This window comes from Haliotis rufescens, unplaced genomic scaffold (genome assembly GCF_023055435.1).
Source record: "Haliotis rufescens isolate VD_foot unplaced genomic scaffold, xgHalRufe1.0.p SCAF_2, whole genome shotgun sequence".
Taxonomy (NCBI): Eukaryota; Metazoa; Mollusca; class Gastropoda; order Lepetellida; family Haliotidae; genus Haliotis; species Haliotis rufescens.
Genome location: NW_025963890.1, coordinates 65,931,890 through 65,948,616, shown reverse-complemented (window position 1 = coordinate 65,948,616; position 16,727 = coordinate 65,931,890). Strand labels below are relative to the sequence as shown.

General features: G+C 40.5%; 1 protein-coding gene across 9 annotated transcripts in view; it reads left to right on the top strand.

Moving 5' to 3' along the window:
- Window positions 1-16,727, top strand: part of LOC124134537 (probable 3',5'-cyclic phosphodiesterase pde-5) — a 113,576-nt gene that overhangs the window by 13,650 nt on the left and 83,199 nt on the right. For all 9 annotated transcript variants that reach the window (XM_048400404.1, XM_048400405.1, XM_048400402.1 and 6 more), the window contains exon 2: window positions 8,173-8,374. In XM_048400404.1, coding sequence (XP_048256361.1) covers window positions 8,254-8,374 — 121 coding nt within the window. In that variant the 5' untranslated portion in view covers window positions 8,173-8,253. The remainder of the gene's footprint in view (window positions 1-8,172; window positions 8,375-16,727) is intronic.

Below are 16,727 nucleotides of genomic sequence, written 5' to 3'. Positions count from 1 at the left end.
TCAAATATGAGAGCACCCGTGGAGATCCCGGGGTAGAATAGGTCTTCAGCAACCCATGCTTGTCGTAAAAGGCGACTATGCTTGTCGTAAATTTAAGGCGACTAACGGGATCGGGTGGTCAGGCTCGCTGACCTGGTTGATGCATATCACCGTAACCCAATTGCGTGGATCGATGCTCATTATTTCAATCACTGGAGTATTTGGTCCAGACAGACGCCGTCATATAGCTGGAATATTGCTGAGTGCAACAAACGAATAATCAAATCATTCGTTGCCATTTGTCTGTTTCCGCTGATCCTGATAGTTCCGGAAGGACGTGATGGTTTACCACGGACATTGTTTGTTAGAACGGATGATGGAGGGGCAAGGATCATACTTCATGTAATTTGTCTCCCTGACACACAGTCCCGGACAGATTGATTTATTTGAAAGTGTTAGTGTTTTTTGTACCCGACAACTTTAAAATAATCAGCATATATTAGCAATTTTTTCATATTTCATAAAGGAAGCCCCACAATTTTTATCATTATTTGAAAACTGCCCTCTTCTATTGACGATATTGGACTATGACAATCATGAAAGACGCTAGATTGACATCAAGTTAAAGTACGTGGTTACTGTTGACCTATCTAGTTAAAGGGCGTGGCTACTGTTTACCCATCTACTTAAAGGGCGTGGCTACATGGCCTCAAAATTCATAATTCTGCGTCCATTATCTAGACTGAAAATGGCGCAATATCGCACCATTCCATTATTGTTATCAAAACCTCATTCTGTATGATTCAAATTCATTTTCATGTAATGATGAAGAAATAACTAAATATAATAGCATTGTGGCCCTGTATGCTTTAGGGGTCCTGGGCAGCCTCCGTGGTCTAGTGGTAGAGCATCCGCCCGGAGAGCAGAAGGTCCGGGGTTCGATCCCCGGCCACGCCATACTCAAAGACATTACAAGATGGTATACTGTGTCTGAGTGGGGTAATTCTGTTAAACTCATACATGGTATCTTAGTGTGCTAGCACTATAAATCGGCATCAGTCCGGATTGGTACAAGCAGCCACACACACACACACACACACACACACACACACACACACACACGCTATATAAGTGCAGTAATCTTGGATATGTAGCCGTGTAGTATATGACTTTTTTGTACTTTTTCGAAAGCTACATGTAGTATGAGGTCTATCAGTCTTCAGCAAACCATGCTTGTCGTAAGTGGCGACTAACGGAATCGGGTGGTCAGGCTCGCTGACCTGGTTCATGCATGTCATCGTATCTCCAGACTCGATTATTTACAAACCGCTGTCATATAGCTGGAGCGTTGCCGATGCTGCGTTAAACAACAAACGAAAACGACAACGAAAACTCGGCTGGGAGCACTGGTCAAGAGCGGTTTTACTCATTGTATCTGAATTGAATCAAACCCGAATCTGCGCCATGGCGAGCCAACGCTTTAACCGCTAGACTAAGCAGTGAGCGCACTAGCCACACATTGGAAGCTATTCAAAGGGTCTTTCTTGTTTTTGTTTTAAATCTGTAAAAGTATTTTTTGTTTAAAAAATGTTTTTGTCTTAACATTGTAGACATAGCGAACAGAAACATTTCGTTGAATCTAAAAGCGCATCCCCTGGACAGGCATAACGATAACAATAATAACGATAAGAGGCTTATAAAACGCAATAATTCACACAATAGACAGGCATGATCACTGACGTTGTCACCACGGTCGATTACTGGGGAGTAAATAGCCCCACCTTTATGTGAGGCGTTGGAAGGATTTCCATCAACATTACCATCGCAATCAAATAATAATGTAAATTACCACGTTCTGGAAGTGGTTCATTATTGTCGGGTTCTGCGGTATATATTGTTCGTATACACAATCAATTGACACACTACTTCGCATTTGCTTATTAGACATTAACACTACCGGGCTTGTAAATATTAAACATCAACGCCGGAGAATAACCTGTCTCGTTTAGCCGACTGAACAGATTTCATTGGGCGTAAAAGGCAAAGTAGCAGTGGCAGTTATATCAAAGGTAACTGAAAATCAGACTTTTATGTCAGTTTCATTGTGGGAACTTTGGCAGAGAGAATAGTCTTTGAGAAGTTGAAAGTTTGAAAGGCCCATTATTTATTTATTTATTTATTTATTTTTTTAAAATGAGAGAAAATATATGTATTTGATCGTTAATATTTGGGATGTTTGTTTGAGGCAGATTATTTATTTATTTATTTATTTATTTATTTATTTATTTATTTATTTATTTATTTATTTATTTATTTATTTATTTATTTATTTATTTATTTATTTATTTATTTATTGAAAATGAGAGAGAAAATATATGTATTATATTATCAATATTTTTGGTGGGGGTGTACATATTTCAGAACACCCAGTACGCCCAGTGAACATTGTTCTCTCGCCTAAACGTACATTTCAGGTTAAGACCGGAAAACAGTAGTGTTATTGATTTGATAAATTAGTTATTGAACACAAACTGCCACTGTCTGCTCTCGCCAGGCTAATGTGTCTGTTAATACAGACAACACGTATACAGATAAGCCACGTGCAACCTTACCATGATTTGGTCACGTGGTGTCTGAAATCTAAACATTTTCACGAACATTCATCTTTATATACAATTCGTTGCTGACCTGCTGATGTAGTACATTCCAGCAATCCATTAAGTAGTTTCGATTTTGTAGCACATAATAAGATTTACACAGATTTAAATGTTTAAGGTTAAGTGTGTGCTTACGTTTTACCTGGTCTCCCCATAAAACAAAGACGCAAATCGTTAGCCTATCGTCCAGTTACCTTACCATTACTAGGGAGATGGTGTGGGTCCAACACCAAACATCGATTTTCCGATCACGAACTCGTTACGGAGAACAAATCTACCTTATCGTTAATGAAAGTACTGACGTCATTTGTTCTGAAGATTTTTACGACATTCATTCGAGAACGCCTGTCAGTATTTACGACGGTTTACGACATCCATTAACCGTTTCTGTGATGTTGCGATAGGAGTTTTATAACCGTTGTGGCGACTATGTGCAGATTCTGATCAATTTGTAGACACGTTGCTACTACATTATTTGAATGCTTGACATTGCATTGGAACAGTAACCACGCGTGGATTCTGTAAACATACAAATACCAACTGGCATGTCGAACACTTCTTGTCGCGGGATACGTTTACGGGAGAACACTTCGTAACTTTAGCTGTAATAATATACATCACAACATGTGATATCGGATTATTCTGCGTCGTAACGATCAGTCACGTGAGTAGATATTTACATTCATTTGATTTTTATCAATATTTAATATATGTGTCTTGGTAATTTGTTACATTGTCGGTAATTACGCGACCAAGAAGTTAAGTAGAAAGCAAATAGTCCTCATCACTAATATCGACATCGGAGCAAAACGAGTTTTATTAATCGTTAAAGCCTACACAGGTTAAATCAGTTGTATTAAATGAACACAAACTGCCACTGACTGCTCTCTCCAGACTAATGGATCAGTTTTAACAGGTAAGTCGCGTGTAACCTTGTGCTGTTTCGGTCACGTGGTGTCGGAGATATGAATATTTCAAGGACAGTCATCTTAATTGCACAAATCGGTGCAGGCTGATGTCGTTAATTGCAGCGATCACTTAAGTTATCCGTATTTTTACACATTAAAACACTTCACACAAGCTAAAATGTTGAACGGCATACGTGTGCTTAGGTTTCACCGGGAGTACTAATATACTTCATATCATGTGAGACCCCTGAAGATCAAGGGTAGAATAGGTCTTCAGCAACCCATACTTGCCGTAAAAGGTGTCAATGCTTGTCGAAAGAGGCGACTAACTGGATCGGCCGGTCAGGCTCGCTGACTTGCATGAAGCTTCGGATTGTACTGTGTCGTAACGCCTCGTCACGTGAATAGATATTTATATATCATTTGTTGTTTAGCAATATTTTGATGTATGTGTCTTGGTAAGTGTGAGTTATGTGTTGAAGAAGTAACTAATATCGACATCGGATCAGAACGAATATAATTAATCGTACAACCCTACGAAGGGAAATCAATTCTTTAGTAAATTACCTTTGAGTTAGCTTCAAACAACATGATTCGTAGCCGAGAGAGACTGATCTCAGATATAACCACAAGTGTTCTTAATTATCATCTTGTGTTTTTTAAAAAGGCTTTGGCTCTAAACTCCGCCTAGCAATTGTGCTCTTTAAACAAATGAGGAAATGCCCGATTGTTTACATTCCTAAAAAGAGATTACAGTAGTTTGGATAGGAATGAAACTTTTAGCGCTGACTTAATTGTTTACCCCAGTACATGTTAAAACGGTTTCAATGTACTCGGATCTGTCTTGACAATAGGTTTATTGTGTACACGAGGACCACAGTAAACTACGGTTATAACGAACTCTATATATACTATTTTTAGTTCGTTATAACCGTAGTTCGTTATAAGCATATATACAGCATAACTACAGCAAATAGTCGGGACTAAAAAGTTAGTTCGTTATATCCGTCAGTTCGTTATAAGCATGTTCGTTATAAACGTAGTTTACAGTATATACATTTTTAATATTCAACACCTATTATGATGTTTCTGTTGTCAATGAAACACTGTGACCGTAGTTGCTGTTTTTACCTTGAGTTTATGAACCTTTGCACCTTACAAAGCATCTCTTTGCTTAAGTGACGGACCATTAAATGCTCTCAGTGTAGGGGTAGGGGAGAGGGGTGTTTGGGGTGTCTTTCTTTTCTTGTCTTTTCTTTCTGTTAGAGTGGGAGTAGGGTGTAGGACAGAAGTTTTCGAAACACGTAATTATTTCAGTTACTGCTTGAAAACATGCGATTATTTTCTCTGAAAGCTGGCAAAAGATTTTGGGAGCCCCACAACACACCACTCTACAGAATAACCACCATGCCCAGTGAACACACACACACACACGCACGCACGCGCGCCAACTTACCAGAACATCAAATTGTCATCCCCTCAATATGTGTAAACTACATGTTTGTTTGATGGTGGCTAAACGTGAAACAAACAAGAAGTGGTTTATTCGATGGTGATATATTTATTACGGGTGTGATAGGCGATATTATACGCGCCATGTCAATGCATATCTCACAACAGGCGACAGTTTTCAGCCTAGTTACTGTTGCAAGTTTTGGGCCAAATCAAAATTTAAAGTGTATTCTTTCCTTAACCCGGTGAAGAGCTTTGCCCTCCGCTGTTGAACTGTGCAACAAGAGCGGAACGATCTTAACGTCAAAAACCAGGAGACGTGATCAAGTACGTTTCGGTGTTTGTCAGTAGTCAGTGAGTGAGTGAGTATGGTTTTACGTCGCTTTTAGCAATATTCCATCAATATCAGGGCGGGGGACACAAGAAATGGGCTTCACACATTGTACCCATGTCGGGAATCGAACCCGGGTCTTCGTCGTGACGAGCGAACGCTTTAACCACTAGGCTACCCGACCGCCCCTTGTCAGTAGTCATGCTGTAAATATACTGTGGTATAAACGTGACTATCCACACAAATTAATTATGTCACGAGGTGGCGCCTGATCCGTTCAGTGTCAATTATACAACCATGAAATGAGTGATGCATCATTCTTCGTACATATCAGCTGTCAGTCTGTCACTCACCTGTCTGACTCAGACTCTTAAGCCTGAGACACGTTCACATTGAAACACGAAAACATGTCAGCTGATTGTTTTTTGTGAAAATACTTCCTTTTCAAAATGGAGTCACATTGTAAAAGGTGAGATGTTTTGTTTATTAATATGTTTTCATCGTGAAAGAACAATTTATTTCTTTGATATATGCAGTTATTTAATTTTAGGCATAGGAATAATATCAGTTATATAACACTGTTTTAGTGTTTATGTACACCAGAGTGTATATGGTCTATGCTACGAATTGCTAACATATTACAGATACGAGAACATATACTAGCATGCATGTGTAGTGCAAAGCTCACATCAGCTTATTCATCAACCTTATATAACATGAACCAGAAAGATGTGTTTATTCCGTATATTTTTCAGATTGAGTTTACTTGACTTTATTCCGATATGTAAATAATCGTTTACTTTAACAATGTAACCATCAGTTTCCTTGTCGATGATATTAACGCACACAGAAAATGCACTTTAAACGGGGCTTATTTATCCCAAGTGTTGTGTTTGGGCGACTGAATGACCGACAGTTTCCCAGCCCGCTGTTCAGATACAGCAAGGCTACGATACGATACGATACGTATCGCGATACAAAGGCCACGATACGATACTATCGCGATACACATATTTACGTTAAAGCATGTTGAAACCTTTTTGACTGTGAATATTGCAGAACATGATCATATTGAAAAGCTAGCTGTAGATACTTGTTCGAAGCGGTTATTTTTAGTTGTGAGCTTGGAATGCTAATTACAACATATTCTGCAATATTTGACAAAAACATTAAACGAGTAGTAATCATTAAACGAGTAGTATGTTATATGTTTACGTACGTTTTTCGTCGTGTATTGATACAGAAAAACAACCCGTATCGTGTATCGTATCTTCGCATGAAAACTTACGATGCACCGGTGCACCGATGAATCGTTCCACCCCTAGTTTTGAGTTGGGGAAGACCAGAAATGGATTTCACACATTGAACCTTGTAAGTGACGAGCGGACGCTTTAACCACTAGGCTAAGGTGTTCTGTTTCAGGTGTGCTCAATATATAACAGACAGTGACAAAAGTACAGTAAACTACGGTTAAAACGAACTGACGGATATAACGAACTTACTTTTTGGTCCCGACTATTTGCTGTAGTTATGCTGTAGTTATGCTTATAACGAACTACGGTTATAACGAACTAAAATTAGTAGTCCCCTTGAGTTCGTTATAACCGTACTTTACTGTATGTCTGTAACACGTGAATTATGGAGTACAATACTTTATGAAACTAACCAGTTTCCATCCAAGGATGTGTGGAACAAAATCGTACAGACTGAAACTGAAACAGAATGTGAAACTGCTCATTGGCACACATGTCGGTAAGATCGCCGTGAATAAAACCGATTTAATAAAATCCACAGAAAGCTTGTACCACACAGACTGTGGAATATGTGTATTATGTGCACTATGCCAAAGTGATCTATGTATGCACTTGTCAAGCTGGGAACACTACCAATAACACCTGGACAGTGTTTAATGTGTGATGACGAGTGCGATGACATAATAAAGCACCAACTGCTATGTTGTACGGCTTTAGCTGATGCAAGAAACACCCTATGAGCATCTATTTGATACCTTAAACCTTGTGACATTACTAGGTGGTATAACCCTTATTGTAGAGGACATGAGCCTTGACAGCTGGGCTGAATTCATATCTTCTGTATCACGAGACATAAGCTCCTAGAACCTGCGATCAATGCTCTATCTATAGACAGTATATCTCATACCAGGACCAAGACATGTAAATATTCAGTATTGTGAAACATTCCATTTTTCTGCATAATGATCTTGTAAATATGTTGTGTTAACATGACTACAAATGTATATCACTCTCCGAAATTCATTCATTCATTCATGCGTATGTTCCTCACACACAATGAGGTCATATCACTTAGTCAGCGAGGGTAAGCTTCAAGAGTGCCTATGTGTCTGACTTACTGACACAGTTAACAGTATCTCCTACTTCATGCGATAAATGTGACAGTCTATCCTGAAAATCTACGCAAACGTCTATGAGAAATGTTGCACCTGCATCAACGTCTAAGGCGCCGCTATTCGCTGTGCAGAGTTGCGTCCCTTGAAACTTATAATTGTGGGCTCGAATTCGCTCCGATAACATTTCTAGGTTTGTCAGCACCATGTTTAACAGCTTGAATCACGTGACATAATATCCTACAACAGTTGTTGAGGTATTCATTGATTTCGTTATCATTTCAAAATCATTTCCACTCCTGCATTCAGGTATTTTGGGAAAAGAATCAGGAACATAAGTACCAGTAATTAGGGATCATTATCCCTTTCCTGGAGATCAAGCCAATTATTCCTGATCTATAGCATTTCCGCTAATGCGCATGTATGAAGAGCCATTTTGAATACTATTTTGCTGTTACATATTTCTTATACATCATTTAGATGCCCAGTCGTCCAGTCACCATGGTAACATCACATCTATGACGTAACTGCAACCACTTCTTGATCAGTCGTCTCTGCCAGATGAACAACCGTCGGCTCCCCCCGCTGCCCTTCAAGGGGAAGAGGGCACTCACCCCCCGGGCGAGTCAGCGGTCGCCCAGCTCGCCACAGCCACTTCCGGTGCCAGAAATGGTCATCACAGGTACTGTGTTAAACAGACACTGAGTGTCTAATGCTAGTACTTGTTCTAAATGTCTTTTAATATATATTAGAAAAAGAGATTAACGCATATATTAAGTTTACAGAGCCTACGAAGCCATTGTAAACTTGCGTGCAAATATTTTAAGAAACACAGATCTTACAGGATCTGTATGACATCTTCGTTAAAGAGCATTAAGCATGAGTAAAATAGTAAAGGAAACAAATAAGGGCACCTTAAATCGGATAAAACTTTAAATGAGTGAGTGAGTGAGTTGGGTTTAACGCCGCGTTTAACAGTATTCGAGTTATATCACGGCGTGTCAGCTTAATGTGGGAGGAAAGCCCCAAGTGATGCAGGTCTTGGACGTTTACCACTTCGGTGAAACCCACGAGCACGGGTATGGTGCTGACAAACCTAGAAACATAATCCGGGCGAACCGGGATTCGAACCCACAATCATAGGTTTCTGTTGTGCCCAAGGGACGCAACTCTGCACAGCGAATCGCGGCGCCTTAGACAACTGGGCCACCCGTGCCCCCAAACTTTAAATGAAGCCATCGACTGATACCTAAAGTAACAGGTGAGATTCGTATGTTAAAGTGGGAATTCCCTTTCTGCACACACCAGTGTTGCTAATACCACTAAAGACGAGTGTGTAGAAGAGCCCCATGACGCTAAAATTAGCACGATAATATATGTAAGCCTCGTTGTAGGACAAGCAGTGCTTGGAATATGCTCTCGATGATTACCTTTAGTTGTGTGTAACAAGCCAAAGTAACGATCAGATAAAGAATATATATCAGGACCATTTTACAATATCTCATCAAGTTATCATTCGATTTTCCATAAATCCTTAGAATAATAGGGGTCCATTTCCGGCCCATTCAAACAATCGCAAACCTTTATACTTCAAAGAAATAAATATTATATGTTTGCTTATAAAAGCACAGTAACAAACATCAAACATCATAGCACTTACGTTTTCTTTCGTGTTGAATTCTAAAAATAATCTGTTATCACCATCGAAATACACGCTTTTACAGGGTGTCACGTTCAACACATCCCACTCACATTCTTGTCGACCCGGGAAGATCCGAGGTGGAATAGGTCTTCAGCAACCCTGCTTGCCGTTAAAGGCGACTTTGCTTGTGGTAAAAGGCGACTAACGGGATCGGGGGGTCAGGCTCGCTGACTTGGTTTGATGCATGTCATCGTATCCCAATGGCGTGGATCGATGCTCAGTCACTGGATTGCCTGGTTCAGAGTCGATTATTTACAGACCGTCGTCTTGTTGCTGGGATATTGCTGATTGCGGCGTTAAACATCAAACAAACACATGTTTGTCTCCTAGAGTAGTTGTACCAGTACGATACAAGGACACAACAGTAACACAACTAATAAAGCGTTCAGAATGTCACCCAAAATGTTATATTATTTATTTTTTGTATTTCACGGCGGTTATCATAACGTAAAGGAGAATAAGCTCCGTCATATAGCTGGAATATTGCTGAGTGCCGCGTTAAACAACACACCAAGAAAACAAATATACAATTTGGGGTACGACATTCTCAACGCTGATTGAGTTACTTTACGATTGTGTCCCTGTATAACGTAACGGAGAACTATTTCCTGGATATTTTCAAAATTCATTTCTTTGGTCACCTTGTTCTTCACAACCAACGGATGAGTGGGTGAGTGAGTTGGGTTTAACGCCGTTTTTAAAAGCATTCCAGTTATATCACGACGTGTCAGCTTAATGTGGGAGGAAAGCCTGAAGTGATGCAGGTCTTAGACGTTTACCACTTCGGTGAAACCCACGGGTATGGTGCTGACAAACCTAGAAACATAATCGGGGCGAATCGGGATTCGAACCCACAATCATAGGTTTCTGTCGTGCCCAAGGGACGCAACTCTGCACACCGAATCGCGGCGCCTTAGGCGACTGGGCCACCCATGCCCCCACTAACGGATGATGACAGGTAAGTCAAAACATACAAATGTGTATTGCAAACACCTGGTGCCATCAGTGGAACTCTACAGTATTTCATTCGTGAATTAAGTTATCATTAACATTTGGTTTGAACCATTTCTTCCGACAAGTGTTCCCCGGGGAACTGAACTTTCTACTTTGTTGTTCCTTGGTGTATAAATGTGAATAAATCCATTAATTGCTTTGGGTACGATGGTCAATAACCCATTATCTCAGGTAAATGAGCGCGTATTGGAGAAGGGCGTGGTGAGAGTTGAAGAATGCAAACAACGGTATGGCTTCTTCAATCAGTGGCAATCACCACATAACGTTTGCGGACAGACTCTACTGATTATCATATAATATGTACAAATATCAGTGATTATAATTAGAAAGGAGACTCAAGTGGCCAGTCGTCTAAGATGCTGCAACTTCGCTAAATGTATTGTACCTAATAAAGTCGATATATTTTATTTAATATCATAGATACAAATACGAAATTTTGGAGCTCGATTGTCGCATGTTGTCGTTGTACAAAGGCATTGAAAACTGTTCATTGTCATGTCACAGAAGGCCACAAGGTTGCGCTGAACTCAGTATCTCGTGTGACCGCCCTGGTCAGCAATCACGGCTCTGCATCTCCTCGGCACTGACTGGAAAAGTGAACGAATTCTGTCCTGCGGAATTCTGCGCCATTCTGCTTGTAACGCGTTGGGCAGTTGTGGGAATGTATGCGGCGTGTCCTGACATTGACATACACGTCGATCGAGTTCATCCCAGAGGTGTTCGATTGGGTTGAGATCTGGAGATCTCGACGGCCAGGGCAAGGCGTTGATGTTGGAATTATGAAGCTGTCAAATTTCCCAGGACCACAACCAAGTCACACACCATGACACTACCGCCACCGAATTTGTCGAATTCACGTACACAATGTGGGGCAAAACGCTCATTTCGACGACGATAAACAAGTTGTCTTCCATCTCGCCGGTGAAAAAGAAATCGTGATTCATCGCTAAACCACACTCGTCTCCAGTTTCTCAAATGCCAAGGCTGTAAGGTATGGCACCAACGCAAGCGTCGCTGTCGATGGATCTGTTGCAAAACATGAACGATAACTGGTCTTCCAGCCTCGCGAAGATGGTTCCTGACAGTCTGGTCCGATATCCTCCTCAAACCATGGATGTGTCCTGCAGTCTCCATAGCTGTGGCATTGCGATGACGTACACTTTAGGTGGAACAGTCGAATGTAGCGTTCCTGCACATGGGTGGTAACTCTTGGTCGGCCGATTCTCGGACGGTCTGCAGTGGAATTGAACTGTGTGTATCGGTCACAAAGTCGGCAAATGGTGCTGTGATGGACGTTGAAGTGGCGTGCAAAAGAAGACTGCGATTCCCCTCTTTGGATACGTCCTATGGCGATGTACCGATCGGCAGCGCTGAGACTCGGCATTTTCGAACTTGAAAAATGTTGACAATTGAATGAAAAATTATTGGCTTATGCTTGCCTTTTTATAGCCAATACCACGAGTTGCGAATGCCATAACTTGCACGTGCATTTTGCTTTACTGTTTTCCTCCATGACATTTTTTGAACAAGTGTGAAAACAATGCCGTATAAGACATTGCAAATCGACAATGGCTGCGTTTTGACATTTTCCAATAACATATATCAAATTTATATACCGGATTTTTTTGTGTAGTTATGTTCAGTGAACTACATACTACCTGTGCGTTTCTTTTTTTGTATCACTTTGGGCTAGAACTATAAGACGGCATTAGTCCAGACTAGTACAACGCAGCCCCACACGAGCACGCACGCACGCAAGCACGCACGCAAGCACGCACGTTCCTATATAAGTCCAATAACCTTGAACAAAATGTTAAACCTCATTTCACCTCATCTCACCTCATACAAATCTATTCTCTATTATACGTGATAAACTCCACGTTACCATGGAAAGTAGCATCTGTTCCTCCCAACTGCTTGCATAAATAGCAGCAACTTGTGAACAAGCTACGGGGTGTTCCTGGAAGATCTATCTATAATTCACCGAGCTCACTTTGTCAGGCAGATTCAACTACTTTAGGAGACAGAGTCATCAGCCTTCCGTGACGAACTATTTTTGAAACAAGAAACTTTTTTATAGTTCCCCTGTAACTGGTAGGTTAAAACGTACGGTTATAGATATCAATGATATTAGATAATTGAATTATGCGTGCGTGTATTGGACGACGTTATTTTTGAGAGAGGGGTCCAGTGAGTTATTCCCCATAGATGTAGCTGGGCAACGTTTATTTCGTATATGAGATATCAACATTATGTGAAATGTAGACACAAAAATAGTGACTTGCATGGTACATTTTTTTTTTCACTGGTGCGTCAAATTTGGAAACAAGGCCTCACTGCTGGACAAACTATAGTCGATATATATATAGAGAGAGAGAGAGAGGGAGAGAGAAAGCGTTTATCAATGTTGTCTCGACTATATTTGGACCCTCTCGGTTTATTCCGTTATCAACGTTAGGGCTTCAACGGGTCGAATTTGTTCGACTCGAGTACCCTATAATGAGAACGTTTTGATGACGTATTTTTGTTAGTCTGTTGTTAAACGCCGCGCTCAGCAATATTCCAGCAACATGACGGTGGCTTGTATCGAGCCTGGACCAGACAATCCAGCGATTGACATCATGAGCATCGATCCATGCAATTGGGACCCGATGACATGCATCAACCAAGTCAGCCAGCCATGACCACCCGACCCCGTTAGTCGCCTTTTACGGCAAGCATGGGTTGCTGAAGACCTACTCTAACCCGGATCTTCACGGGGCTGATGATGTAGTGAATAAGAGTTCAGCGTGTAAGCGTATCTAGCCTTTTTTCAAGGGAATAAAAGCAAAAAATATATAACTTAACTCAAATAAAATGTAAACACCCCAACCTAATTATCTTAACTTTCTGGACAAGGCAAGGCAATGAGACTGACGTTCATTAAAATGTCTATAGAAACTTGCGACGAAATGAAGATATATAATACATGTATATAAGTTTTCTACTTCGGCCAAATACTCGCTGTTTGTTTTGGAACAACAGGAAATTGGTTTGAAAGATTAATCATTTGAAATCTGTTTGCAACATGAGCTTGTGTGTGACTGGATAACTGACGGAATTCTCATCCAATGAAATTAAGAAGAGAAGACTTGTTATCAATGCTGTTATATATATACTGTATACACCAGCTCTCATTGGCAGCGTAGATTGTTTGACTAAATTAATTTTCTCTTTCATATACAACATGTGAACGGAAATGAACAAAGTGTGTGAATTAATGTTATCTCCTATTAGCGAGTACTCAAGTCTTCGAAAACGGAATCGAGCTTTGCTGAAACCGACCCGGTCGGAGTTGGAGCACTAACCTACGTACACTTGTGAGATTGAGGTGTGGTACCGACTAATGTCTGTGTCACAAGCAGAAGTCAGCACCTGCTGAGACAATACATTGATAATGGTCGCTAAGTGATGCCCTTCCAGATGAACTGCTGCCTTTCAGAGAACGACGGAGATGCAATTAGCAGAATAGCAACCCTTACTTTTCATGATTATCACACCTGCTCCATCCTTGAAGGGAGGCGCATACGAATAAAGATTCAGATGTAAATCGTTACTGAAAGAAATGGTTGAAGAAACATGGCATTTTAATGGAAAAAGTAGTAGTTCTGGAAAAATCGGGAGAAATTACTTATGAAACAGAAAAAAAGAAATTGCCTTCCACAAAAATTACATTTTTGCATGGCGTTTTTCTTTAAAAAAAACCTTCAGTTTCACAGTTTCTGTAGCTGGTACCCGCAGAATATCACATGGTCGGTCCCTTGGGGCCGGACAAACTGTTGAGTTAATATTGCATGAGCACAGTCAACTCCGTCGGGGTAAGGGGGTCAGAATATCAGACATTGTAACCGCCAGATCTCTATTTACGATAGGCACAAGATACAGATCTGCCCCGAGAACTTCCAAGTGATACAACGTTAAACAAAGTCCTTCAGTTGTGTGTACATGTTAGTCCTTTAGCTGTCCAACGCCGCACTATTCCAGCTATATCTGGACTTGACAAACCAGTGATTGATATCATGAGCAACGATCAACGCCGTCGGGGTACAATGACACGACATCAATCAACTGATCACCCCATCCATGCAGTCGCCCTTACGCCCAGCACATGCCAGTGCAAATTCTGACCCAGAATTCCCCCAGTGTGTGTACATATCAATTATCGACGTCATGAGACATTACCAACTAACATCACAACAGATGATCTTAATATGCTTCAACATGCCTCGAACACAACAATTATGCACATTTCAGTAGAGATATTCCGTCTTATATCGACATTCTGATAATTACTAGAACAGTTCTCTGCATAAAGAGAACATCACTCATAACTTCTGAGACTCGTCACATGTGTATATTCATGCGCGGTTTGTGTATTGTAAGAAGCAAAATTGGCGTGCTGTTTACTTAATCGATTTTAATTAATGATAACGGTAACGTCATTGTCTCTGTTGCCATGGTAGCAGTGAGTTTTATTCCCTTGCGAAGCACTGTTTTCAGGATTCAGAGAAGAAAGACTGTCTGATATTCCCATGGGGAACAGAAAAACCGTTATTCACATCGGTTTTTCTTATTTTTAATTGTCTGTTTTATAAATCGTGCAATCTGATTGGTTGAATGGGCTTTTTCCTTATAAAGCTCCATGGCCAAAACGTCATAGACAAAGTCTGCCCACACATACCCTTTTCCCTATAACGTAGTGGTTGTATTTACAATACGTAATTAAAGTGGATTGTATGGACAACAACGAATTAGACTACGAATTGTGGGTTATCTTTCCTTCGAGAATTAATATGGTAAATCTGGCACCAACGGTCTCGCATTTCTCACCATTTTCCTCAATTGCAATCAGGCTGCATGTGATCGAGTTTCCAAGCTTTCAATACTGCAAAGAAACCAGACTGGATTTAACCATACGCCCTAATTTTACAAGCAACATTTTATTCCACGAAAGACATTCCCTTCGGCCATTTCACTAATAGCTGAAGGTTATATTGTAAGCAATCCTAACGGAAGCATTAGTAATGCACGCTCGCGGCAACATCGTGTACGGACAATGCCTACAATTAACTAATTACTTCACGTGTGCCAGGAAAGCACCCATTTGTGTATTGAAAATTCTCCGAATATGTGGTACATCCTGTTTCACATAATGGTTATTAGCAGCGGAAATTGTCTGAGTGGGTCGTGTTTAATGTGTTTTTTTCGCAGCTTTAGACCAGTGCTTTGTTTGTGTCTCTGTACCGTTATGTGTGTGTTGTCTAACGCAATAGTCCAGCTACATCACGGCAGTATGTAAACAATCGCGTCTGAACCACACAATCAAGTAATTTACATCGCGAGCCTCGATCCACGTAATCGGGATAGATTGAGATGCAGTCAACGAAGTCTATCAGTTTCAGCACCCGATCCATTTACGACAACCATATTGGTATCTGGGGACCTATATTCTTACCTGTCCCCATGGGATAGGATGAGATGCAGTCAACGAAGTCACCAAGTTCAGCACCCGATACATTTACAACAACCATATTGGTATCTGGGGACCTATATTTCTTCCAGTCCCTATGGGATAGGATGAGATGCAGTCAACGAAGTCAATCAGTTTCACCACCCGATCCATTTACGACAACCATTTTGGTATCTGGGGACCTATATTCTTACCTGTCCCCATCGGTCCATATATTTGTATTGCTAAACATAAATATATATGGTTGGAAAGTATACTGTATAAGATATATCGATATACTGGTCAACGTTGCAAACCGTGAGGCCACACACAATGTCACCACCTAATCTCCCCGTACTGACCACCATTATTCACGTTTCCGATTCCGTTATTTTACAAAGTTATAAAATTATCAAAAGACAACAGTCAAATAAAATGTGCTATGAGAAATATTCGTTTCGGACGGTGATACACACATTGTCTTTTGTACACCTCACAAACTACTCGTGCACGTGCAGCCGTTCACGTCTGGTGGTGTTCAAAATGTGAATTTCAGTGAAGTTTATTTAGTTAAAGAATCTTTCACTTTGAGAGACGTTACACTTGGAAAAGATCACCCTCAATTCGTAAATCAGAGTACATCTGAGGTAACGGTATCATTGTTGCTAGTTCACTGAAGCGTATTAAAATCTCCCGGCAACGCCCAAAGTCAGTCACAGATTGTTCTGCTGCGAATGTTGATAAAACAGCACCTATGTCGAATGTAAAACAATACTTTCTTTCTGATATTAATTAATTTTTCTTTCTTAAAGACCTTGTAAAAAAATATTG